At 49.5% G+C, this 27,206-nt stretch overlaps 1 protein-coding gene across 6 annotated transcripts in view; it reads right to left on the bottom strand.

The window, feature by feature from the left end:
- The window catches only part of TBC1D1 (TBC1 domain family member 1), a 244,641-nt gene that overhangs the window by 82,738 nt on the left and 134,697 nt on the right, over positions 1-27,206 (bottom strand). For 3 of the 6 annotated variants that reach the window (XM_066387172.1, XM_066387171.1, XM_066387176.1), the window contains 7 exons: positions 25,848-25,958; positions 19,622-19,750; positions 17,873-17,959; positions 14,011-14,291; positions 11,156-11,314; positions 10,177-10,296; positions 8,940-9,079 (listed from right to left, as the gene is read on the bottom strand). In XM_066387172.1, coding sequence (XP_066243269.1) covers positions 8,940-9,079; positions 10,177-10,296; positions 11,156-11,314; positions 14,011-14,291; positions 17,873-17,959; positions 19,622-19,750; positions 25,848-25,958 — 1,027 coding nt within the window. The remainder of the gene's footprint in view (positions 1-8,939; positions 9,080-10,176; positions 10,297-11,155; positions 11,315-14,010; positions 14,292-17,872; positions 17,960-19,621; positions 19,751-25,847; positions 25,959-27,206) is intronic. The other 3 variants (XM_066387173.1, XM_066387175.1, XM_066387174.1) reach the window with 3 other exon arrangements.

Below are 27,206 nucleotides of genomic sequence, written 5' to 3'. Positions count from 1 at the left end.
CGAGCACATGGCAGTCTGTGAAGTGCTGCTCCAGACCACGGTCTGGAGAAAGCCACTTAATCTACAGCTGTGTTCACACCGTCATCTGAGGACGAGATGACGCCGACTGTCCTTAGAGCCAGTGCAGGCCCACGGTGGCTGTGTGACAGCAGGGAGGCTCTGAAAGCCAGGAGGGGCTCTGGACAGCCCTTGATGTCACCATGCTCCACTCAGAGGAACAGTGATGTCTGCCACGCTCCACAAAAGCAGTCTCAAACACAGCAGCTTTGCCCTGTAACACATTTAATTGAACCCCCATAACACCACCCCCTACTGAGCTTATAGTTCCTGAAGACCAATCTTTCATATACCTTTCTCCCAAAGCACACCATCTCGCAAAGGAACCCATTACACAAAGGAGAGGGAAGGGGTTTTCCTGGGGATTCTGGGGCAGCCGCCAGAAGGATCACTGCAAACTTAAAGCATCGCTTAAGCCTTTGCTTTACATTTAAACCGCCATGCAGATCTTGGCATTCTACCGTGTTTTATTAAAGAAACATTCGTCTCTCCCAGACCTCAGATGCACTCTAGTGATTCCCCTACGTGTCGTCTAGTTTTCCCCCGATGTAGTGATGTACACCTGCCCTACCATTGGAGAAGCAGAGACCTACTCCTCCGAGGTTCAGAAGGAAGCCCCCCCCCCCCCAGACTTTGCTAACTGCAAGTGGGAGTGCCTACAAGAGACCTATTGGTCTCTGTTCAATTGAAAACACAAAACCGTTCGGGATTTGGGGATGTTTGCGCTGGCCCTACAAGCTAGTCCAGCAGAACCATCTATAAGTATGGTCCCTATGCAACCATATTTCTAAACTGCCTACCTACTTGAGATATGTCTTCAAAATGTAAAATTCAGATTCTTGCAACTTAATTATTTCACAGGGACCCTGTATGTAGCAAGTCCCAGACCTCTGAGTTTTGTCTGTGACAGTATTTGCCCAGCCTAACCTCGCCCCCTCCACCTGTACTGCCCAACTGTCTTCCTTCCTCTCCCAGAGCTGCATTCCTTACCCGCTAACACCCTCTGTCCCGGTGTTAGTCCTTCTGTAAACACCCAAACCCCCAAATTACAGAAAATCCCGCTTCCCCTTCACTGTGTCCTTATCACTATGTCAACACCACGGGTTTTAAATGACTGGTGGTTTCTTTTGTTAGTACTTTCCAAGTGGGATGAAATGCACAGGTCAATGCAAGCATCCCTGCCTCACTCTGCAGCTTGAAAACAGGGTAAAGGTCTCCTGTCTGCTTAACAGAAGTTTGCAATGTAAAACAGTGCCAAATAGTCACTGAATTTCTGAAACATTTTAAAAGCACTGTTGAGTGTTCCTTACAAACACACTGCTATGTCCCTGACATCCAGCTCAGAGCTCGAGCTGACCAAGGTGACCGCTGCACACACCTGGGCCAACAGGTCCAGCTCAGAGCTCGAGCTGCCCAAGGTGACCGCTGCACACACCTGGGCCGACAGGTCCAGTTCCGAGCTTGAGCTGACCAGGGTGACCGCTGCACACACCTGGGCCGACAGGTCCAGCTCAGAGCTCGAGCTGACCAAGGTGACCGCTGCACACACCTGGGCCGACAGGTCCAGCTCAGAGCTCGAGCTGACCAAGGTGACCGCTGCACACACCTGGGCCGACAGGTCCAGCTCAGAGCTCCAGCTGACCAAGGTGACCGGCTGCACACACCTGGGCCGACAGGTCCAGCTCAGAGCTCGAGCTGACCAAGGTGACCGCTGCACACACCTGGGCCGACAGGTCCAGCTCAGAGCTCGAGCTGACCAAGGTGACCACTGCACACACCTGGGCTGACAGGTACAGCTCAGAGCTCCAGCTGACCAAGGTGACCGCTGCACACACCTGGGCCGACAGGTACAGCTCAGAGCTCCAGCTGACCAGGGTGACCGGCTGCACACACCTGGGCCGACAGGTCCAGTTCCGAGCTTGAGCTGACCAGGGTGACCGCTGCACACACCTGGGCCGACAGGTCCAGCTCAGAGCTCCAGCTGACCAAGGTGACCGCTGCACACACCTGGGCCGACAGGTCCAGCTCCGAGCTCGAGCTGACCAAGGTGACCGCTGCACACACCTGGGCCGACAGGTCCAGCTCAGAGCTCCAGCTGACCAAGGTGACCGCTGCACACACCTGGGCCGACAGGTCCAGCTCAGAGCTCCAGCTGACCAGGGTGACCGCTGCACACACCTGGGCCGACAGGTCCAGCTCAGAGCTCCAGCTGACCAGGGTGACCGGCTGCACACACCTGGGCCGACAGGTCCAGCTCCTAGCTTGAGCTGACCAAGGTGACCGGCTGCACACACCTGGGCCGACAGGTCCAGCTCAGAGCTCCAGCTGACCAGGGTGACCGCTGCACACACCTGGGCCGACAGGTCCAGCTCAGAGCTTGAGCTGACCAAGGTGACCGCTGCACACACCTGGGTGACAGGTCCAGGCGCGAAGGCAACAGACCTAGTCGGGTCCAAGTGGTCCCAGGCCATAGTGGAGGACGCTGGCAACTCCATGCCTTAAACACGGGGGCAGACAGTGACAGAGGCCCAGAAGAAAATTCACAGACAGGTACGAGGAATCCACCTCCCTCCCCTGCATCCTCCAATCCCAGTGCGAACGGGGAGGGAGGGCAGGCAGCTGACTGAGGCACGTTCATACGTTCACACGGTCAGAACATATGTTGCCAGGCTGACAGGGAGACTGTGGACAGACACAGCTGCCCACGGGGGATCTCCTGTGGGAAGGAGCTCCACACCAGGACACACACGGGGCCACCTCCAGGGGGGTCACACTGTCACATCTGGCCACGGCCCAGGCCTGACGTGGATCAGGGTGTGAGGTTTGGGCCACGGACCCCTGAGCTCCTATCCTGCCTCTGTCACCCACCAGCTCTGTGATTCAGGGAAGGGATTTAAGCCACTCCACGACTCAGGCCCCTCGTCTGTAAAATGGGTGTAATAAATGCTGACCATCCTAAAACTGACTGGGAATTAAAGCAAATAATTCATGTGAAGCACTTGCCATAAATTAGGTCATAATAAGTAATTATTATCGTTATACCATTTTAGTCTTAAATGCTTCTCTGTCTCCCACACACAGAGTAGCTACAAAGTAATAAGGTTTAGACAGCATTTCTTAATTTCAGCAAGAGAACAGAAAAGGACAAGTGTCTGTAGGGAAACAGGAGACTGAAGAGGGAGTTAAATCACCAACAAATATTAAGTTTGTAAGAATCTGAGCAATTTACTTGCTGTCCTTGAAAAATCACGGAGCCTGTGTGGACAAGATAAGGAGCAGGCGAGCCCGGAGCAGGGGCGCAGGGGCGAGGAGACCGGTGCAGCGGAGGAGACAGGAGACGCCAGAACGGAGAGGAGGAAGGTCTGGGGGCGGGGCTGCGACCTGAAGGTCTGGGGGGCGGGGCTGCGACCTGAGACCCAGAAGTCCGACAGGCTTTGCTGAAAAGGCGACTTGAAGCCACGATCTGCAGGAAAGAGGCAGTTAGCCACGGGACTGTGGGAGGGCGAGCCACCCAGAAAGAGGGAACAGCTTGTGCAAAGGCCTCAGGATGCACGCGTGGCCAGAGTGGGGCCCCAGCAGGAGTCGGAGAGAGGAGAGGTGGGCGACATATCATGACAGTCGCCTGGTGCCACCTGGGCTCTCTCAGGACACCTGCTGACAGTCACTGAGGAGTCGGGCCGGAAGCCTGGGTGGCGTTTATGGGCGAGGCGGCAGTGGTACCACGCAGGGCAGGGCTTTGTCCTGCTCAGGCCTCTCACCAGGTCCTAAACACACAGGAGGCACGGCCCGTAGCCTCTCACAGCTCCCTGCCACGTGCTGGTCGCCAGGATCAAGCTCACAACCATCCCAATGCACAGGCCAGACCAGTGCTGTCACACCTCACAGGCAGGAACTGTTTGGGAGAAAGCTTCTAAAAAAACCCTTTCTCGGGTGTAGCTAGAAAAGCAGTCTAATTTTTTTTTTTTTTTTTTTTTTTTTGTATTTTTCTGAAGCTGGAAACGGGGAGAGACAGACAGACTCCCGCATGCGCCCCACCGGGATCCACCGGGCACGCCCATCAGGGGGCGATGCTCTGCCCACCAGGGGGTGATGCTCTGCCCCTCCAGGAGGTCGCTCTGCCGCGACCAGAGCCACTCTAGTGCCTGGGGCAGAGGCCAAGGAGCCATCCCCAGCGCCCGGGCCATCTTTGCTCCAATGGAGCCTTGGCTGCGGGAGGGGAAGAGAGAGACAGAGAGGAAGGAGGGGGGGTGGAGAAGCAAATGGGCGCTTCTCCTATGTGCCCTGGCCGGGAATCGAACCCGGGTCCCCCGCACGCCAGGCCGACGCTCTACTGCTGAGCCAACTGGCCAGGGCAAAAGCAGTCTAATTTTTAAGTAAAAGTTTATGGCCAAAAGGACAACATACCATGAGTCAGAAATGGGAGCTGATTTCGTAGAGCACTGGGGTGAGGAAGAGGTCCCTGGGCGGGCAGGAGGCCCTGGCACGGGTTGTGCTGGGAGCAGGCCCTGAGGGGCGGACGGTGCTCAGGGGACAGGGCCTGGTCTGGGGGATGCCGCAGGGGAACCCTGAGGGCAGAGGGAGGGCAGAGGGAGGGCAGAGAGCCCGCAGAGCAAGCGGCTGCTCTAGATGCTCTGTCATCTGAAGCCCAGGAAGTGGAAGCAAACGTGTTCTGTACGGCTCCGGAGACCAGAACCGGACCAGGGCTGGGGAGGTGTGGAGCACGATTTTGGCAATCTAAGAAAGCTCATTCGAGCCCTGGCCGGATAGCTCAGTTGGTTAGAGTGTTGTCCTGAAGTGCAGAGGTTGCTGGTTCGATCCCTGGACAGGGCACATACAGGAATAGGTCTATGTTCCTGTCTCTCTCCCTCTCTCTCTCTCTCTCTCTCTCTCTCTCTCCCTTCCTCTCTCACTAAAATCAATAATTAAAAAAAAAAAGTTTGTTTGAAAACTTAGAACCGTTCTAAACTGGGACAGGCTGTTTCACAGTCATGCACGGGCTTCGTACACTCCCAGTCACTGCACCAACCGTTTTAAATGCATTATCATCACACGTTACGCATTTGAACACATTAAATACACGATCGCGCTTCTGTCCCCACTACGACAGCCTGTGCGGCACAGCCACTACCGGGGCACTGCTTTTAAACGTGGAAACTCCACTTCCGGTGCTACTGCTGTTGTTGTTTCAGCCACCAACCCAGTTTGGATCCCCCTCCCGGGCTTCCCTCAGGGCCCTCCCCACCACCCCTCCCCACTCTGCCCACACCCCTCCCCCAACAGGGCACTGCCAAGGACCTGGGAGGAAGCGCCCTCTGCAGCAGGCGGACCTCGCCACTGCGGCCCGGCAAGAGCGAGGCCCTGCCATCCTCCCGCCTCACCGCCTCACCGCCTCACCGGTGCTGAGAGATCAACCCTGGCCCCTCAGCACAGCAGCTCCACCGGGGGCTCCACCAGGCAGGAGGAGGCGGGCAGAGTGGGGGATCCACAGCGCCCCCATGTGGAGAGGCTGAGGTAAGAGCACCAGAGGGACTTCCATGGGGGGGGGGGCTTTCTACTAAAAACATTCACTTCACTGACTTTCTTTCTAATCTTATCAATTCTGAAAGCTTAAAAAAATGTCATGCTCCCTTGTCTTAATCAGTATGGCAGGAGGCATAATCGCTCCTGTCACAGCTAAGCAATGTAGACAGCTGGCTCCAGTGCCCAGCTCCTGAGGTGAAAGGCTGGACTTGAACACAGTCACTCTGCTCTTGATTTCAGGAGAAGACCCTGAAAGAGCACTAAACCCCTTCCCTGCGTCACCTGTGTGACAACCTCAGCCCCTCCCAGGCTGAGGAGGACAGCGCTCTGCTTGGCGACCAATGTGTGAGAGATCCAGGGGTTGCCGGTGAGCCCCGGGCACTCCTCTGAGTGTCCTTTGGGTACCACTTCCAGGGGGGCGGACAGTACCAAGTGCTCCATTCTTAGCTCCCTGGAGACCAGGATTCTGGAGGGACCGGCTCAGTGCTCTGACCTCTGGGGCAACACCATTCTCCTATCTCATTCACTCTGTGTCACCAAAGATCCCTGCCAATTGCAAATATCATAAATAAGAACGCAACAGGGAATTACATATCTCACAATAATCCCAAACTACACTGATTAAAAAGAAAAAACTTCCGGCCCTGGCTGGCTGGCTCAGTAGTAGAGCATCGGCTTGGCGTGTGGAAGTCCTGGGTTCAATTCCAGGCCAGGGCACACAGGAAAAGTGCCCATCTGCTTCTTCACCCCTTCCGTCTCTCCTTCCTCTCTGTCTCTCTCTTACTCTCCTGCAGCCAAGGCTCCATTGGAGCAAAGATGGCCCAGGCGCTGAGGATGGCTCCATGGCCTCCACCTCAGGCGCTAGAATGGCTCTGGTTGCAACAGAGCAACGCCCCAGATGGGCAGAGCATCGCCCCCTGGTGGGCATGCCGGGTGGATCCTGGTCAGGCGCATGTGGGAGTCTGTTGCTCTGCCTCCCCGCTTCTAACTTCAGAAAAATACAAAAATAAAAATAAAAATAAAAATAAAGAAAAAACTTCCAAGAAGAGAATGTGGGCACACATTGTGGCACGCTTCCTCCTTCCCATCCCCAGCGCTTCCGCCCACTATGGTGACAGGTGACACAAGGACATGGTCTCTCACCCAGCCCACAGTGCATCCTACATGCCCGTTTTCTCTTGGGTTCCTCAGAGAAGCAGATGTTTGCCAGGACTGACTACCCTCCTGACTCAGGGCCTCAGACACCAACCAGGAGATGCCACTGCCCGACTGGACACTCGCCACCCTTCCCCACACAGGACAGAGAGGCCCCGGGTGGGGCCCACAGCAGAGAAGCCCCCACCCCGCGCTGCACAGTTTACAGCCCAGTATCTTCTACACAGCACCCTAGTAGAACTGGCTTAGAAGTTTAAAGAGGAAGGAACTGGATCACACAATCTAGGCCATTGTTTGCTCCAACATAAAAAACAAAATCTTTAAAACTAATCTTTCTAAATTGAGACAAATTGACATAATTCAGTTTACTAAAAAAAAAAAATTTTTTTTTAAATCTCACTGCATGCATAAAGCCAGTCTTTCCAGCGTTCCTGCACAGGCCCCGCTGGGGAACAGGAGTGTGGGAGCCTAACACCAGCGCCCCAGTCGCCGTCGAGGCAACCAGACGACACGACACTTTACCTGGGACATGTCTTCAGGTTTGCAAAGTACTTTCGCTGGTATAATTTCATGTAATTCCATGAAGCAGGAAGAGCCAAGATTACTGTAACCGTCTTATAACTAAAAGAACTAAGTGCAAGTGAAGTTATATGATTTACATCACAAAACTAGCTGTGTCCAAACCAGGCTCTTGTTTAATTTGGCAGAGAATTAATTTTTTAAAAATTAAATATTAATGAGAATACTGGGGGAGGGAGGGAAAAAAGGCGGAGGAAAGAAACAAGAAAGTAAGGTTGAGGGGGAGGATGGTGGGGGGAGAGAGGTTGGGGGAGGGTCCTCCACAGCGCCTCCGCCCCCAAGGCAGGCACCTGGAACCCCATCTGAAAACTCGGTCAGATAGTCGGTGATGCTTCCCAAGGGACACTCATAACTGTGTCGAGGGACAAGGGTCAATCTACACTACAAACAATTTGAGGAACTCAGGTAATCTTTGCAGGGCTTTTTTGCTTTGTTTTTTTTTAAGGAAACAAATATTTTTTGATTAAAGACAGTAAACATGGTTGAAAGTTGATATCACTATGCAGAAAAAATATTTATTTTAGCCAAAAGAACTGCATTTAAATTCATTTTTTACAATACAACTCAACATTAGAAGGCCTAAGGACAAACTTCATTTCTTTAGGGCATGAGAAGGATGAGAGGACACAAGACAATCCTCTCATGACACCAGACTGAGTGACAGAAACGGACCGCACAGAGAGCACTGTCGCGTGACCACACCCTGGGCTCAGGGCAGCTCTGAGGTGGTGTGCAGACCTGCACTCAGGACCTCACAGGGAGCGCTGTCACATGACCACAGCCTGGGCTCAGGGCAGCTGAAACCACTCCACCCCGAGGTGGTGTGCAGACCTGCACTCAGGACGGCACAGGGAGCGCTGTCGCGTAACCACACCCTGGGCTCAGGGCAGCTGAAACCACTCCACCCCGAGGTGGTGTGCAGACCTGCACTCAGGACGGCACAGAGAGTGCTGTCACGTGACCACAGCCTGGGCTCAGGGCAGCTGAAACCACGCCACCCTGAGGAGGTGTGCAGACCTGCACTCAGGACGGCACAGGGAGCGCTGTCACGTGACCACAGCCTGGGCTCAGGGCAGCTGAAACCACTCCACCCCGAGGAGGTGTGCAGACCTGCACTCAGGACCTCACAGGGAGCGCTGTCACGTGACCACAGCCTGGGCTCAGGGCAGCTGAAACCACGCCACCCCGAGGTGTGCAGACCTGCACTCAGGACGGCACAGGGAGCGCTGTGGCCTGACCACAGCCTGGGCTCAGGGCAGCTCTGAGGTGGTGTGCAGACCTGCACTCAGGACGGCACAGAGGGAGCACGGACAGGTTTGGGGACCCAGTGAGAAGGGAAGGGGGCGTGGGGGTGCAGGCCGAGCCTCCCAACGTTCCCACGGGCAGGGCGCCGAGTCAACACAGACACTCGGCAGAGGCGCCATTTTTAACATAAGGCGTTACAAGCTGCTGAGTCTTGTCGTAGGTCTCCGTGGACTTTAGGGACCCCCTGGAAATAGCAATAGGCACTGCCACTGGAGCTTCTGACCCAGGGAGCTTTCCCATTTCCCTTCTTCCACCGATGTACTTGAGCTACAGGCAAAAATCAAGCCAGCATCCAGCACTTTGATTGTAGGGGTGGGCCTTACCTTCGTATCTGCTGGGAGAATCGCTCGCTTTCTGGGGGGTTGCCACTCGGAGGAATATCTGCTGCCTCCACGAGTGTCTCCGGGTCTTCACAGGAGTCGCACTGGTGTCACCGAGGTGGTTGGCTTTGGATTCAAAATCCCTAAAATTACAGCATAATTGATTTATGACTGGTGAATAGATATAAACTGGTATTTTAGTTGATGTTTTGTTTTTTAAACAAAGCACTATATTATAAATTATCTTTGTATAAGAAAACATAATTGGGTAATTACAGAAGTTAAATCAAACTCAAAGAGGGTCAACACTCCTAAAGCACTGCTTTCTTATAGGATGCTTCCCATTAAAAGATAAGATTACATGCCCTTAATTTATTTCTAGTATAAAAGATACTAAGACATATGCTCAACAAATCCTTAGCTTCCAATCGGCCTCTCCTGGTGTCCCTTCAAGATAAGAGGAACTGCCTAAGGGAGCACTGTCACCAGGACCACGGTCTCCCTGGTCATTCCGTGGGAATATTTTCTCAGTGTAAGCCTGAGTCTCTACAGATCACCACAAAAAAAGTAAAAAGGTTAAATTACACAGAACTGTTAGGGCAATAATTACACAGTCATTTGCTGATGACTTTTGTTTAAACATTTGTATTTTAGAACTACAAAACAAAGTATATTTATCAATATTCATAAATAACATCTAGCCATCACCATTCTTCCTATTTGCAGGACAGCTGGGGGAAGCCCTTACAATTTACACCTGAATGTATATATATAAGGGGTGTGGGCAAAAGTAGGCTTATAGTCGTTCATATGGAAAATAATACAATAATTAATAAGAATACAAGAATAAACTCTGTTTCGTGTACTCACAACTGTAAACTTACTTTTGCCCACCCCATTTATAAACACCCACAACTAAGCAATCGCCTGAATGCACAGAGGAGACATCCAGCCACACACTCACTACCCACTAACACTGCTGGCACTTGAGAGCTGGTTAAGACTTTATTTAATCTTCTGAAAATAACAACATATTAATAAACTAACCCTCATCAAAATTAGAACAAATTGATGTACATTGTTAAAAATGACATTCTGGTAAGAAAAAAGTATAAGAAAGAAGATACAACACATTTAGCAAAAATGAGCTTTTAAATGACAAAAGAACAGCTGAAAATCCCTGTTCAGCTAACAATTCAGAACTTCTACCCAGACTTGATGTATCTAAATTAAACCCTACCTTTTTGAGTTCATAAAGTCAGAGGTGTTATTTTCATCTACAGGAGCCAGAAATTTTAGAAAATTTGGCACAGAGGAAGAAGAATGAAGTTTTTTCCGCAGGGCATTACGGTAGGAGATGCTGAGAGTCGGTTGAAGAAAGAGTTCAAGATAAAGAAATACAAACATACAAAGTATAAAACATCAGCTTTGAAATAAAAAAAAAAACATTTTAGTTCTAAAGCTAAGAAAATTAAACCAGGTAAGAAATTAAAAATAGTTTACAAATGAGATTTAACTTTTATTTTCTAGTTAACAAAATTCCATTTTAAATGAATGGAATCAATGAATTAATTTAAAACATCAGTCCACTCAGTCGTGCAAGATGAATTCTAGAGATCTGCCACATAACATTGTATATTAACAATATTGTGTTGTACACTTTAAATATTTGTTAAGAGGGTAGATCTCTTTATAAGGGCTTTTACCAGAACAAAATAAAATCAAAACATACAAAAGAATCAGTCCATCTTCCAAAATGACTCTTTCACTGAAAAAATGATTTTCCTTAATTAATGAGGGTATTTCTGATGTGGCACAAACTGCACAGTAAATGGTCAAACACAGTGTTAATTTGTGTGTGTGTGTGTGTGTATGTGTGTGTGTGTGTGTGTGTGTGTATACTGGGGCAGGGGAATGTGAAAACAAATATATAAAAATGCTTGCTATCGTGACCTTTTGAGAAAATAAATTTTTAAAAATTAATTTTGAAAAAATTAATTAATAGTAAAAAAATTAAGTCAGTTCGAATGATAGACTGAAAATAATAAAACCAAAAATGGACAAAGCACGTGCGCGCACACGCGTGCTCGCACACACATACACACACACATGCGCGCATGCGCACACGGTGGCCCACGCGCCCTCCATGCAGCACAGCCTCTCTGCGTGTGCTTCCCACGAGGGCAGCGGCACTGAACCTGCCATGCGAGTGTGCTCACCTCTTTGGCACAGCACTGCCACTTTGTTCTCCACTCGAATTATGTTTTAGGTACTTAAAAAAATTTGGTGAGGAGGCGGAGGGGTTAAGATGAGGTGGAGGAACAGGAACTGAAGGACCCGAGCAACCTTTAGACTCGCCAACAGGTGGATGATTCCCACTAAAGAGCAAGTAGAGAAAAAGCACCCGGCTTTAGGGGCAGAGAAGGGGAGACAGGCAGGGAGCTCGGATGACATGAGAGACAGCCAGGATGTTGGGGCCTCACTCTAGATGAAAGTCCCTTTGTGTCTGCACCCCAACTCTCATTGGCAAAGGCAGTTTTTAGTAAAAAAATATTGTGAAAGGTAATTCCTGATCACTTCCCATGTATCTCCACACCCAACAGAACCATTTCCTCTATTCCCTTTTTAGGAACCGACAGGAAATTTTTTTTTCATTAAAACAAAAGAAAAGGGAAGCAAAACAAAATACAGAGTTTTTAAAATACAACTCTCTTGAACATGAACAATAACCTGCCTTGAATGTCAATGTCTCATTTCCTGTACTACATGAGAAGAGTTCGCAAGGGGTGCAGAAAGCAAAATAGGGGAGAGGGTAAGGGAGAGAAGGGAGGGGAGAGGGGAGGGGAGGGGGGAGGGGAGAGGAGAGGGGAGGGGAGAGGAGGGGAGGAGAGAGGAGGGGTGGGGAGAGGAGGGGAGAGGAGAGGGGAAGGGAGAGGAGGGGCAGGGAGAGGAGGTAGCGGGAGAGGAGAGGTGGGGAGAGGAGAGGCGGGGAGAGGGGAGGGGAGAGGGGAGGGGAGGGGAGGGGGGAGGGGAGAGGGGAGGGGAGGGGGGAGGGGAGAGGGGAGGGGAGGGGGGAGGGGAGAGGAGAGGGGAGGGGAGAGGAGGGGAGGAGAGAGGAGGGGTGGGGAGAGGAGGGGAGAGGAGAGGGGAAGGGAGAGGAGGGGCAGGGAGAAGAGGGGAGAGGAGAGGCGGGGAGAGGAGAGGCGGGGAGAGGGGAGGGGAGAGGGGAGGGGAGGGGAGAGGGGAGGGGAGATGGGAGGGGAGGGGAGAGGGGAGGGGAGGGGAGAGGAGGAGGGGAGAGGAGGGGAGGAGAGGAGAGGAGAGGGGAGGGGAGGGGCGGGGAGAGGAGGGGAGGGGAGAGGAGAGGGGAAGGGAGAGGAGAGGGGAAGGGAGAGGAGGGACAGGGAGAAGAGGGGAGGGGAGAGGAGAGGCGGGGAGAGGAGAGGGGAGGGGAGGGGAGAGGAGAGGAGGGGAGGGGAGAGGAGGGGCGGGGAGAGGAGAGGAGAAGGGAGGGGCGGGGAGAGGGGGACACTGCCCTATCGCTCTCACACCCACACCATGCCCAGCGTGCTCCATCAGGAAGCTGCATTCTTCGGGGAGAAGGGGAGTGAACTGTCAGGGATGCAGACTCCCACCGCCTCTGCCTTGTGTGGAACATCAGGCTTAGCAAGAGAACTAGGGCTCTCCAGACAGGAACGTTTGCCTGGGCACTGGCACTGCCAGACACTGAGGGCTGGGAACACCGTGGAGAGGCAGAATAAAAGTACCTAGTGTGTATACAAGTCTTTAGGAAACACAACAGGTGCCTCATAAGGTCTCTAACTATGCTTGTCTCTAAAATGTCGTATTATTAAATACCAGCTTCTGAAGTACGTCCTGCTTGGGGGTAATGTTCTCCAGTGAATTCTAGGACTTTTCTCAATGGCTGACTGACAAAGCTCAGAGGCCCTGCTATTGTCTGAGGATTGTTAGCACTCTCGCTTCTTCACGGGGAGTATTTCAGGTGCTCCCCACCCACCGTGTGGACTGTCCGTTATCCGTGTATGACCTGCCCTGGCACACGTCCTGTGGCTTCAGTTGTCGCCATCAGAGGAAGGGGCCTGCAGGCAGGTGTAGCCTGACTTCATGTGTACGAGGTGGGGGATTGTCAAAGGTTTTTAAAGTTATTTCTCAAGATAATTCTGTCCACTATGGTCTCCGACACTTACAGAGTCAGATGTATTGTCAAGGGACCCCAGAAGGAACAGAGAGGACTTCTGTTACTGTATTACTTATCCATCTCTGTAACCAGAAAATTCCAATGAGAGCCCAATAATTACAATTAGTAAATCGTGTTAGAAGAATCTAGAATTGTCACACTGAAGGAGATCTTAGAAAACATCGATTCCAATTCTGTCGTGGAGAGGTTTAAGCACGTTTGTCCAGGTCACAGCCAGGTCAGGACCGAGCTAGGACCAGGACCCACGGCCACCGCGGCCAGCACAGGCGTCCACGTCGCTGCCAGGTCAGGACCGAGCTAGGACCAGGACCCACGGCCACCGCGGCCAGCACAGGCGTCCACGTCGCTGCCAGGTCAGGACCGAGCTAGGACCAGGACCCACGGCCACCGCGGCCAGCACAGGCGTCCACGTCGCTGCGCACGCTCTGCTCGGTACGAACCGCTGCATCTCGGTCCCACTAGAGATGGTCCAGGTTTCCCAGTGGGCCCATTCCTTACTCGTCCTCAAGCCCAGAAGCTAAGTCCCAAAGTCCACACTGCCCCTCACACTGCTTGGTCAGTGATTCTTACACACCACAAGGGCCATTTCTGTGCAGTTCTACCTGCCTCTTCACCGTGTGCTGCCGGCGACTGGAACAGGGAACAAGTTCCTCCTACATCACATTTCCCGGGCGGGGGGTGGGGGAGGGGGAAGCATGTCACTGCTTCAAGTTTCATCTTTCTAAGCCAAGAGGAAAACCTGACTAGATTTTTTCTTTGACTCAATAAAAATACCTGGGATGCACACACCTGGCTAAATAACAGCTATGCCCCAGCTATTTTATACAATAAATTCACATTTTAAACAACTCTTACTTTCGTTCATGAGGCGTCTCTGTGCTCACTGAGTGATACCTCATAAGTTTCCTTTGTGAGACCCCGGGGGACCCCTGGGCAGGTTCCGGGGGCTCCTGGCCTTCCACGGGGAGATGACTCAGGGTGTTCGCACGCCTTCTGAAGCCCTGCGGGGGTGATGGCAGGGCAGGCTCTTCGGCAGGATGGCTCTCCGCATCGCTGGGCAGGTCCTCGGAGGAGCTGAGGAGCCTGAAGTCACTCTCAGATGCAGGCACGGCCTCCTTTTCACACACAGAGGGCTCCTGGCGACAGACAGACAGCAGATCAGGCACATGGGAGGGACCTGTGGAGTTGACAAATCTCTAATCCCAGCAGTGGGAGAACACTGCAATACATAAACACATTGGGTTATAATGCCATCTAGAGGCCACCAAAATACTAAGGAAATAAAGGCCCATTAAATACCTGCTTTTCAGAGACAAACAAAATGCAAGGCTGCAGGACAAATGGGAAATTGCCCAAATACAAGCGTAAGGGATAGAAATCACAACATATAACTGTTCTAAGCAAAGCCAGTACAGTTTCCTCTATCTAGAAAACACAACTGTACTATTATTGCCTGTAAGAATATAATGAGGCCCTGGCCGGTAGACTCAGTGGTAGTATGTCAGCCCAGCATGTAGAAGTCTCGGGTTCGATTCCCGGTCAGGGCACACAGAAGTGCCCATCTGCTTCTCTACCCCCCCCCCCCCCCTCCTTTTTCTCTGTCTCTCTCTTCTCCTCCCGCAGCCAGGGCTCCACTGGAGCAAAGTTAGCCCAGTCACTGAGGATGGTTCCATGGCCTCCACCTCAGGTGCTAGAATGGCTCTGGTTGCAGTGGAGCAATGTCAAATGGACAGAGTATTGCCCCCTGGTGGGCATACCGGACCCAGTCGGGCACACGTGGAATCCGTGTCTCTGCCTACCTGCTTCTCACTTCAGAATAAAAACAAATAATAAAAAAAAGAATGTAATGAGGGTTGTAAAACTTGTCTGTACTATTTAAACAAATCAAGTTCTTTCTCTCTGCCAAGTGTGTTCATACATTTTACACCCACCATTTAAAGCTCTCTCTGAATCTGACCTAATGCTCAAATTTAACTTGGTAATCTTGAGGGTTAAAAATTACTCCCTAGATTATTCTCAGAATATAGGAAATCTCTCCCGAGGCACGTGCTGCCCCGATTCGGGGCCAATCACTTAACTTCTTTCTGCACCTCGATTTCCTCGTCTGTACAGGGAAAATTTATCTCGCTGGGTTTCAGAATTAGGCAGGATAATATAACTAAAAGTACTCTGTTCACTGTAAAATGTCATACAAATACAAGTTACTGTTTTGTGAGGTACTCAATGGACTTACTGAGTGGGTACTCAAACATTTGTTGAGAATCATGACAATATTCTAATACTGTAAGCTTTCAAGATACACACTTTTTCAAAAACATGAACTGCTACCACTCACACCGATGCTTAGGGCTGCAAGCCCAGGACTTGGCTGGCAGCCAATATATTTTTCTCAAATCAAAAGATTTAAGAGGAAATGCACCAGCTTGTCCCCATTGAAACTGCAAGACGGAATAAATCAACATGAAGGGAGTAGAAAGGAATGGATGCATCTGATGCTAGACCGGAGACCTGAGCTCTACTGTTCATCTGCTTCATAGTTGAGTGCCTTTTAGACGATAGCACTATGGATTTTAATTTTAAGAAATTAAATTTATGGTTTTTGAGGGGGGATATTATATATAGTTAATTCTGTAGGAATTAGGTAGGGAAAGATTAATTCCCAACAAGATGTTGATTCCCAAATGATATTCTTCAGGAATCTACAGTTCCAAAGATTCTTCTCACGTGGGCATTTAAAAACTTGTCTGAGACAGTACATCACAGCAAATAACCCCCGCGAGGCAAATCTGTTCATCTCGGTGTTCGTGAACATCCCTCCGAATTCTGTGAAAGAGCTGATAACCCTCAGCTAAAACTCACACCTGAAAGGCCTACTCAGATGCTCAGCTTCTTTGCAACTCCTATGATCGATTTATTGGGAGAGATCCCACCGCCTCAAATGCGTGCCTTTACGACAGTTCCTCAACCTCGGGACGCAGAAAAGATGTGCAGAAGTGCACATACAGTTCTTCACACACACAGTACACACAGGTGGCTTCTGAAAATGTCCATTTCTCTTAGAATTATCCTAGAAATTCATGATGTGAGTACATTCCTAGATGTGTGTTTTGGAGAATAAAAGACAAGCAAGACTGACTGGAAAAGTCACTTTGCGTGGCAGGAACTTCTTCACAGTATCTTCATTTGCACTGATCTCCCTGAAATGCCCTGTTCCCCGCCCACTTCCACAGTACACTTCCTACACCTTCTTCAAGATTTGATTCAAAAGCACCATTGCCTCCCCCGTGCTTTCTCTGGCTCCACTGACCTAAGACACCTTCCCCTCGCTCCTGTGACCGCAGAGTTACCACCACCTCTTACTCAGACTCTCGGGTCTCTCTCCAGACTCTACTCGTCACCGCTCTCCTACCAGACAAGTTCCCACAGGGCAGCGCTCTGTCCATTCATCTGTATACAGCAGACAAACCATGTTTCCAAACTCGAAATGAACCATGAGGTGGAATCAGTAAGGAGTGAATGGAGGGTGGATGAGGCAACATTGCACTGAATTTCAACGTGGAAAATCACATTCAGGGGACTGGCGTGTAGGGTCTCGCTCCCCACAGTGGGCTCACAGGTCTGGGCACCAACATCACCGTGGAGCATGTCGGAAATTCGGCGTTTCTGGCCTCCTCCCAGGCCCGCTGGGAATCAGAATCAGCATTTTAACAGAACCCCATTAAAGACGAACCTCAGAACCTGGGAAGCACTCATCTAAGGCAGTGTTTCTCACACTGCAGGCTCCAACACGTGAGTAGGCGGTGCTATCCATTTTATGCTGCCATGAACAGTTTTAAATAGAAAATACCAGCATGTGTCACATGTTTGTCTACAGTAAATACTGTTTTGTGACATTTTAATTGGTGAGTGAATATGTATGTGTTTGCGAACCATTTCATAATGTTCAGTGTGTTCCTTAGTGTTGGTTATGATCTAAAAGCTTTACAGCAACCAGCCCAGCAGGGGCCTCAGAAGAACTGGAGTCTCTGAGGTAGGGGGCTGGCCGCCACTGAGACGCCGACTCCCACCTGAGGCCGGCCCGCGGCAGGAGGAAAGCTGACCCCCGCAGCACAAAACCCAAATCCACAGTTTGGTGGTTAAAAGTTGAACGACCCATGTTTAAATATGCTCACGTCTAGAAAGCAAGGAATGAAAACAAGGGCAGGTTTGTTACTAACGACAACCACCGGCCTGCTCACTATCACAAGGCCATGGTTGGTGGCAGATACGAATGCAGAAGCTTAGTTGCTGCTTTAGATAAAACAGAAACGTTGAATCATAATCATAGAGGCAGCCAGTGGATACAGTAGGTTTCAGGGATCTGAGCTGCATACTCCTCAGAATTCACAAACCCGCTTCTGAGGTTTGCCCAATTTCAATTATTTCTAATATTGGAAGATCTACTTGGGAGAGAAATCCATCGGTGGCTTTGTGAGAAATCAGATCTCCGTGGTCTAGAACGGCGGTTCATTTCTTTGTTGGTGCAATTGCCATCTGCTTGGTGATGGAAAACTTCTCTGTTATGGTATAACTGCACGGCCAGCCCTCCACTGGCACCAGACTCCCCATGGGTGAACCGATGAAGCCTTTTGTCCCTTGAGAGGCCTCGTAGGTAGAAGACAAGCAAGACCTACCTGCTGGCTTCTTAGGAGTGTCACGTAAAGGACAGTGTGCTTACCTTGGTGGTGTTACTCAGCGTGCTTGACCCGGAGCTGTCCAGATCCAGACCGGCAGACTGCTCCTGAAGGCTTCTGGCTCTATTACCCTGCACAAAGGAAAGGCAGAGGAGGTGGAACCCCTGAGGCTTCTGCAAAGGCGTCCGCCAGAAGCACCTTGGTTATTTCAATACACTCAGGAAAAATGCACCTTTTGAGAAGTGCTGCTGAGAACACGTAGACATTAAGATAACCCACATTTCTGTCTCTTTGTTTTTTTTTAATAACACACTAGCCTAAGTGCTCCAAAACACCTTGTGGATTTGTCAGCTAGCAGGTTTAATGGGCACGAAGAAGAGAAAACTTCATCTACAAAGAAAACCAAGTATTAACGTAAGCGTGAGCATTCTTCACAACTCTCTCCCATGTCACAAGTCACTGTAACCTGCCAGCTGTGTGACTCAAATGACATTCTGTCTCCATGGGCACTCTCCACCCAGACTTTGTAAATGGACTATTTCTATGATCTCTAAGGATGCTGCAAAATTCTCAGAAGTGCCTTCAAACAAAATAAAATTTAACTTAAAAAATACACAGCTTTTTTTTTTCTTTTTTTTTTTTCTGAAGCTGGAAATGGGGAGAGACAGCCAGACAGACTCCTGCATGCGCCCGACCGGGATCCACCCGGCACGCCCACCAGGGGGCGATGCTCTGCCCACCAGGGGGTGATGCTCTGCCCCTCTGGGGCGTCGCTCTGCCGTGACCAGAGCCACTCTAGCGCCTGGGGCAGAGGCCAAGGAGCCATCCCCATCACCCGGGCCATCTTTGCTCCAATGGAGCCTTGGCTGCGGGAGGGGAAGAGAGAGACAGAGAGGAAGGAGGGGAAGGGGTGGAGAAGCAAATGGGCGCTTCTCCTATGTGCCCTGGCCGGGAATCGAACCTGGATCCCCCGCACGCCAGGCCGACGCTCTACCGCTGAGCCAACCGGCCAGGGCCAGCTTTTTTTTTTTTAATGGAGTGTGTCATGAAATAAAGAGCTATAAGAAGATGTTGCAAGCACCAGAAAGGTATCAAACTCTGATTTCTGAGAAGTGTCATCAGGGTAGTTACACTCATTGCAGGGTGGGGGTGTTTCTTAACTCCCAGATTGGTGTCTGTGTCTACTCTCTACCCCTATGGAGCTGAAGTCCACAGACTTTTCTGCAAAGGCAAGAAAACAAGTGTCTTATGCCTTGTTGGCCATGTGGTGTCTTGGCAACTACTCAGCGCTGCACAGAAGCAGCCTGACAGCCGGTGGGTGAGTGGGCGTGGCTGTGTCTCCACCAACCTCGAGTCACAGACCCAGGAGCTGGGTGGCATCTGGCCTGAGGGCTGCAGGTGGCTGACCCCGCTGCAGAGCGCCAGGCACAAACAGTGGCAGCTGACCTGCCACTGGATTTTAAAGTACCCAGAGACTCTAGGGAGACTGGAACCCACACCTGGGTATATCTAATCGGCGCCCTTTATAGGAACCAGCCAGCGAATAACATTTTGGGGGGACAGAAAAAAATTCTAAGGGAGTATAAATAATACAAAAAATTATTTTAACCAAGGCCAAGTTAAAGACTGAATTTAAAGTGTAGATAACATTGGTCTAAGATTGAGAAGATGTTTAAAAACACCTTCTATACTTTATATGATGAGCACTGATAGAACAAAAGCAACAGATCAAATCTTATACTCTTTTTTTAAAAAGTGACGTAGCTTAAATTCAGAGAAATGACGCTACTTACCCGGGACAAAATACTTTCCAAGGACTCCGTTAGAGATCTCTTCGCTTTGTTTTTCAGCATATCAAGCTTAAATCGCGCGGCGCTGTACGGTAATTCACTTCCAATATTCTCCGCTGCAATCTGTGTTGTCTAAAAAGTGAAACAACAAAAAGTTAAGTCATGACTTCCTTTCTTTTTTTCTTTCCAAAGGAATGAAAAAATCTCTCAGAAGCATTGCGTTGATCCCAAGCCGTTATTCTACCTGTGACCTCGTCAACACAGCTGAGAACCCAGGAAGCAGTTGTGCCATAGGGTTGCTCTGCCTACTCCAAACGAAACAAAGACACGTGCTTGGAAGCCAATCAGTTAGCAAAGCGGTTCAGAGCTCGCGGCCCAGAGCTCGAGCTCGGCAGGGGGATCAGAGACCCGTCATTCACTAACTGGCCTTGTGCAAGGTACTCCCTCTGGGCTGCAGTTTCCTCTTCTGTAAACTGAGCCCAACCTCAAGATGTAATCGTAGTGCTGAACTGTGAGACAAAACAGGTGGAGCCAGTGGAGCGCCGGGCACAGCTTCTGGTACAAAGGTAGCTATGGTTAGCTTTTCCAAGTAACATAACAACTCACCTTTGGGGGCATTTCAGAGGGTGCAATAAAGTAAACTCACCAAATGAAGAAGCCACTCTCTCTGCCTACACTAACCTCGTCACCGCTTTCCTCAGAGCCGCTTTCTCTCCGCCTATTGCTTCCATGGTCCCTCTCCTTCTCCTCTGCCACCAAGCTTCTCTCCCTTCACTGACCACAGTATCAAAATGACAATATAATGGGCTTCGCCTGCCAACCACTAAGTGAAGTTAAATGATACTTATTAACAGAGAGGCATATGAAAAGAGAAAAGAAAAACCTACAGAACCCCTAGATAAACTGCTTCCTACCTCTATGACTTTTTACCTGATGGTTTTACACGAGCCCGGCGCCCGCAGGCCAAGCCAGCACCCTGCGGGTGTTGAGAACAGTGGGAGCACGGGCTCTGTGCTCGGTGCCCAGAGCTGCCCCCTCGCTCTGCCCAGCTACGTGGCCCTGGGCAGGTCACTACTCCCTCTGCCCACTCAGCTCCCCTCTCTGCAGGCTGAGGATGCACAGCGAGCTTTCCTCACAGAGCAGTTATTGTCATTAAAGCACTTCAGACACGCCTGGCTCTCAATAGAGGTCATCATCGGCGGTTCTGTCTGCTTTCTACGTTTAATAGAAAGAAACGCAGACATGTTGGAATCACTCTCCTCCCACCGTCTGCAGCAACAGCCCCTCTTCTGAATTTGGTGCTTATCCTATCAACTCACATTTGGTTTTGTACTTTTATATACGTATGCATCCATAAAACATTTGTGCTGGTTACATGGAGTTGAAACTCTGAATGTGTTATCCTGTACACACTCTTCTGTAATTAGCATTTTTCTTTCAATGTTGTTTCTGAGATTCATCAAGAAACAAAGGTTCACAAAGATTCTCTGATTCACTCACTTCAATTGGAATGTAATATTTCACTGTATAGTCATAAAGGTTTATTCATATTCCTGTTGTTAAAAACCGACTTCTTAAAGCGTTTACAAAGGAGACTGCAGTAACCTCTGCTGACACAGATCCTTATCACACATGTGAAAGCCTTTACAAGGTAATCAAGAAAGTCCTTGCTGGGTCACTGGGTCTATGCATCTTCAGCTGAACCACACTGTCAAATTTCTCTCCCTTAAATGGTACCAATTCATATTCCCAGCACTATCATGTGACAATTTACCTTTCTGTGGTATTGTCAGATTTTTAAATTTCTGCCAATCTTATGGGCAGAGGTGATCCCTTAATTTGTCTTCCCCTGATTCCTATTGTGATTAAGCACTTTGTATTTTATTCAGTTATTTTGCTGGTAAAAAAACAACAATAACAAAAAAACAACAACAAAAAAACAACAACCTGGCCTGACCAGTGGTGGCACAGTGGATAAAGCGTCAACCTGGAAATGCTGAGGTTGCCAGTTCAAAACCCTGGGCTTGCCTGGTCAAGGCACATATGGGAGTTGATGCTTTCTGCTCCTCCCCCCTTCTCTCTCTCTCTCTCTCTCCCCTCTCTATAATGAATAAATAAAATCTTTAAAAAAAAAAAAGAGAGAGAAATGGTTCTGAGAAGAGCTACCTTTGTCTTCGTCCAGCCACCCACAGTTTTACGTCTAAGAGACTCAGCAGGTGCATTAAAAGAATGACTGAGCTTAGAACTCCAGGAAGGGAGACTATCACATACCTCTGTACTCTCACTGAGTGCACTGTGCAGGTTCTGGGCCGTTCAGATTGTTTGTGAACGAATGAATGCATGGGCAAGAGTCACCAGGCAGGCCCATGGGAAACGTACACCAGAAGTAACAGGCGCACCCAACAAATTCTCAGCGCTTGCTGAACCCCACGCCCCACGGCAGGTGCCCCACCAGCTGAAACTGGTCCTGTGCAATCATTTACCAAGAACCAGTGTCCTCCCGACTGGTGGCAGCCTCCAGGGCAAAGGGGATGGTCCACAAAGGGCCTCAGGGACTGCCTTCTACCCCACACCCCTCACTCACAAAGCCAGGAAGCTGTGGGTTTGCTTTCAAACTCCTAACAGAAGTTTTTGTAAAACAGAAGCATTTAGAATGCACTGTTTTGATGTATGAAGAAAATATTGGCTAAAAGACTAGCAGCGCGTAGTGGATCCTACAGACATAAAAAACACAGCACTTGTTTTTCTGTCTTCAAACCCAACCGTAAGAAGCGCCGTACCCTTAAGGCAAGGCTTCCTCTGCTCTCTTCTCCCATCTAATAAGATTTTTTTTGGTAAGTCTTTCATCACAATTCACATATAATTTGAACATAATTCACATTTAGAAAAGAACGCAGCCCTGGTTCGAGAGCATTGGCCCCGGGTGCTAAAAACAGCTCGACTGCAAGCATGGCCCCAATAGGCAGAGCACTGGCCAGAGATGGGGGTTGCCCGGTGGGTCCCAGTTGGGGGTGCATACAGGAATCTATCTCCCCTCCTCTCACTTGGAAAAGGAAGAAGAAAAAAAAGAAAATGACACGTTTAGAAAACAATTCATGTTTAGAAAATAACAGCCCTGGCCGGTTGGCTCAGCGGTAGAGCGTCGGCCTAGCGTGCGGAGGACCCGGGTTCGATTCCCGGCCAGAGCACAGGAGAAGCGCCCATTTGCTTCTCCACCCCTCCGCCGTGCTTTCCTCTCTGTCTCTCTCTTCCCCTCCCGCAGCCAAGGCTCCATTGGAGCAAAAATGGCCCGGGCGCTGGGGATGGCTCTGTGGCCTCTGCCTCAGGCGCTAGAGTGGCTCTGGTCGCAACATGGCGACGCCCCGGAGGGGCAGAGCATCGCCCCCTGGTGGGCGTGCCGGGTGGATCCTGGTCGGACGCATGCGGGAGTCTGTCTGACTGTCTCTCCCTGTTTCCAGCTTCAGAAAAATGAAAAAAAAAAAAAAAAAAAAAGAAAGAAAATAACATACTTGTTTATTTTAAAGTAATCGTCTAGAAGTTTCTCCGTGGAAGATGATGCTGGGAACAGCCGAGCAGCCCGGGGACCCGGCCCCATCTTCGCAGGGGCAGGCGTGAGCCTCCCGGACAACAGGAGGGTCAGAGACCCCTAGAGAAAGCACCACCCACGCCGGTTCCGGGTGGCGAGGCTTGTTCTCTCTTACGTTCAGCTCTCTGAGGTCTTCACAGGGGAAAAGAAACCTATTTGATCTGTTTCTCCACGGGACTAATCTTTGCCCACATCATAAAGATACTATCCTATTCCATAAAAATGAGTTGGCACTTAGGTCAAAACTTTCCGTCCACCCCAAGAACTCATTCCCCTCTAGCAGTTACAAACCATTTCAAAATGATCAATTTCCTGTTGGAACAAGTTAGGGAAAAAAATTAGATCAAGGGAAAACTATTAGTGGAACAAAAGGGGGCAAAAGCAACGAAAATAAAAAATAGTTAAAAAGGGAACTAGAGGATGAACTGAAACCTCAGACTGGGTGGCTCACCCAAAAGCGGCCAGGAGGAGCGCAGAACTCCCACGCCATCTGAAGGGTCCAGGCTGGGAAAGGAGGAACGTCAACACACAAAGGCCAAAGGCCAAAAACACAGGCAGCGTACTGGCCCTGCATCACTGCTAGGGACCCTAGAGCCGCCAGGAAGATTAAAACATTGTCGAACGCTGCACACGAGCTCTGAGAGTCAGGAGAGGCACGAGATCGCCAGACTGGAAGTTAAAAAATCCGATGGGGACAGTTGCTATGTGTGCATCCCAGTAAAACTGCACCATAGTTAGGTTACCAGAAAAGCAGAGGCTATTTGTGGGGACAAGAGCACATGACTGGACAGAAAAGTGCCTTTAGAAGAAGCATTCAGTGTTTTGGTTTTTTTTTTAATTAATTGATTTTAGAGAGAGGGAGGAAGGAAGAAAGGGAAACGGGGGAGGGAGGGAGACAGAGAAGGGGGGAGGAAGGGAGGGAGGGGGGAGAAATATAGATTTGTTGTTCCACTTATACATTCATTGGTTGATTTATTTTAAGTCACTTTTAATCCTTTTTTTAAGTTGATTTGAAAGAGAGAGCAAGAGAGGTAGAAAGGGAGAGGGGGGGGGAAGCAACTCATTGTTGCTTCACTTTAGTTGTTCATTGATTGCTTCTCACATGTGCCTTGATCAGGGGGCCCAAGCTGAGCCAGTGACCCTTATTCAAGCCAGCAACCTTGGGCTCAAGCCAGCAACCTTGGGATCATGTCGATGATCCTGGACTCAACCCCATCTCACGCTGGCGTGCCCACACTCAGCTGGTGACCTCAGTGACAAACCAGGGACCCCAGCATTCTGGTCGACACTATCCACCGCATTACCACCCCTAGTCAGGCACATTGGTTGATTCTTGTATGTGACCTGACTGGGGATCGAACCTGCAACCTTGGTGTATTGGGAGAACACTCTAACCACATGAGCTATCTGGCCAAGGCAGCATTTGGTGCTTTTTAAACAGGCAATATACTTTTGAAAATTTGAGTATTTTTAAAAACACCCTTCACTGATTTTTCTCTAGATTTACTGGCCTACAAGTAATTTAAACAAATACAAAATGCATGTTCTGAAGGTACACTGGTTATTATGAGTTGGCTTACAAAGAGTCCGGAGGACATAGAAAAACGGTCCATGACACTGTGTACATTGAAGCCCAAACTGAGAGTTCCTCAGAGACAGAGGCCAGCAGGACACCCCAGCTCCCGACACGGCCCCCCTCAAACAGAGCGGCTGGTGGGCAGTAGAGGGTGGCGGGCGGACTCTGTGCCTCCACGGTGTGGAATGGGACTAGCGGAAGTTCTACACCGAAGAGCACGTAACCAGGCTCTGACGTCCCGTCTGCTGGTCCCGTAGTGCGAGCTCGCATCCACACAGCCTTCACGTTACGGAGAACCTCCACGCACTTTATGGTGTGGAATGGGACTAGCGGAAGTTCTACACCGAAAAGCACCCAACCAGGCTCTGACGTCCCGTCTGCTGGTCCCGTAGTGCGAGCTCGCATCCACACAGCCTTCACGTTACGGAGAACCTCCACGCACTTTATGGTGTGGAATGGGACTAGCGGAAGTTCTACACCGAGGAGCACCCAACCAGGCTCTGCCGCTCTGTCTGCTGGTCCCGTAGTGCGAGCTCGCATCCACACAGCCTTCACGTTACGGAGAACCTCCACGCACTTTATGGTGTGGAATGGGACTAGCGGAAGTTCTACACCGAGGAGCACCCAGCCAGGCTCTGCCGTTCCGTCTGCTCGTCCTGTAGTGCTAGCTCGCATCCACACAGCCTTCACGTTACGGAGAACCTCCACGCACTTTATGCAATTCTGAAGGTGGCTATGTAATATCTGTCCCATTACTTACCAGGGAGAATGGCGAGGTGTCAGAGACCGGCTCCCTGCAGTGGACGGCGTGCAGTGGCACTGCCCACTCTGAAATGTCACTCCCAACGCTCTCCACCACGCCTCCTGCCAGAGCGCTGCCCACCCCACCTGCAAGGCAGGAACCCTCACCTTCTCCAGCACGGTCGGGATATTCCCAATGTTCCCAACATGTGTAACAAATACAAGTAACACATGGGGACAATACACATTTCAGAGCATCATAAAATCCTCAGGATGCTTTTGCACAGCGCCCTGGTAAAATTATAAGAAGAGAAAAAAGGGCATACCTGCTTTACCTCTCCAATATGGACGTGAACTTTTTGCTTTTCTTCATATAAACATCTCAGGAAAGAAATAATCAATTCATTCTCTCGCTGCTCATTTCTTGGTCTCAATTTCTTTAAAAAAAAAAAAAGAATGTATTGCATTTATTTTTTCATTGTTAACAAAACTGCTAAACCCTCTTTCTGGAAACACTAACAGCATCCATCCATCCATTCCCTGTTGCCTTTACCCAAACATCTCACTAGGGGGCACCAATGGTCCCAAAAGTAGAGATAATTTTTAAAAAGAAACAGAATATGGAGCCATAGGTCAAACTTAGCTTTTGACCTCTGATGTCCTTATACCTAAAATAAATATTTTACATCAGATAAGGCAGAGTCAAAATATTTAATAAATAAATAATCTTGAAAACAAAAGAACAGAACAAAATCTTTGTAAACACCCAGAGGTCAAGAGCCGTCGTGGCTATACATCTATAAACTCTTATGGTTAGTGGAATGGAAAGGAAAAGAACAACAGGACCTAGGGTCACGGGTCTACATGTCAGATGTGTTCGCCAGGAAGCACTTTCTGTAAGCCCCACAGGCATGGACTTGCACTTAAAATGTTATGGCACGGATTCAATATTTCTCTATTTAAAATTTTTTCTCCACATCTTTTATTTTTCAGGCAAGGTGGTGGAAAGTGCACTGGAGTAGCAAGGAGGACACGTAGGTTCTAGGTGCTGCCTAGACATGTGACCAAAGGCATCCTTTAATTGTAACTTCATTTGTTCAAATGAAAATGGTGCATAAATTAAACTCGAAGGTCTGCTCCAGCTCCCAACTTCCTTGGATTTGAAATAATCAGTCAGAGCTCATTTTTAGAAGACCTTCTAATTTAATGTATTACTTTCTCTGAATTCAAAGAAAACAAAACTCAATTACTCTGGAGAAACACAAAACTTCTAACCTCTAGACTTTGGAAATACATCTTTTTTAGATGGACAGTTATCCAGTGTCTACTCCCAGACCTACCTCCCTACTCCAAACTTCTAGCCTGCCCTTAGAACAAACTTGGGGTGGAGTAAACAGATCTGCTACACAGCATGGAGGCTGGGTCAGTGCCACTCCTGGCAACCTCTTTCCTCAGCTAACTAGGCGACAACAATTTTACCCTAATGTCACAGGCTGTAAAAGCAAATACAGGACTAACCCAGACCTTACAACATTCGGTCTCTTACAGAAAAAGATCATTTTAAAAGATAAGTTGTTTCTGTTACTCAAGGAAAAGACTGAAAAATTAGATGGGGTTGCTTTTATTGAGGTCTTTCTGTTTCAAATTTCAGATTTAAAGATTAAATATTTAAGAGGCTAGAAGAG

This window comes from Saccopteryx leptura, chromosome 5 (assembly GCF_036850995.1).
Source record: "Saccopteryx leptura isolate mSacLep1 chromosome 5, mSacLep1_pri_phased_curated, whole genome shotgun sequence".
Taxonomy (NCBI): Eukaryota; Metazoa; Chordata; class Mammalia; order Chiroptera; family Emballonuridae; genus Saccopteryx; species Saccopteryx leptura.
Note: the sequence above shows the minus strand (reverse complement) of the source record. Positions and strands in the feature narration are given on the sequence as shown.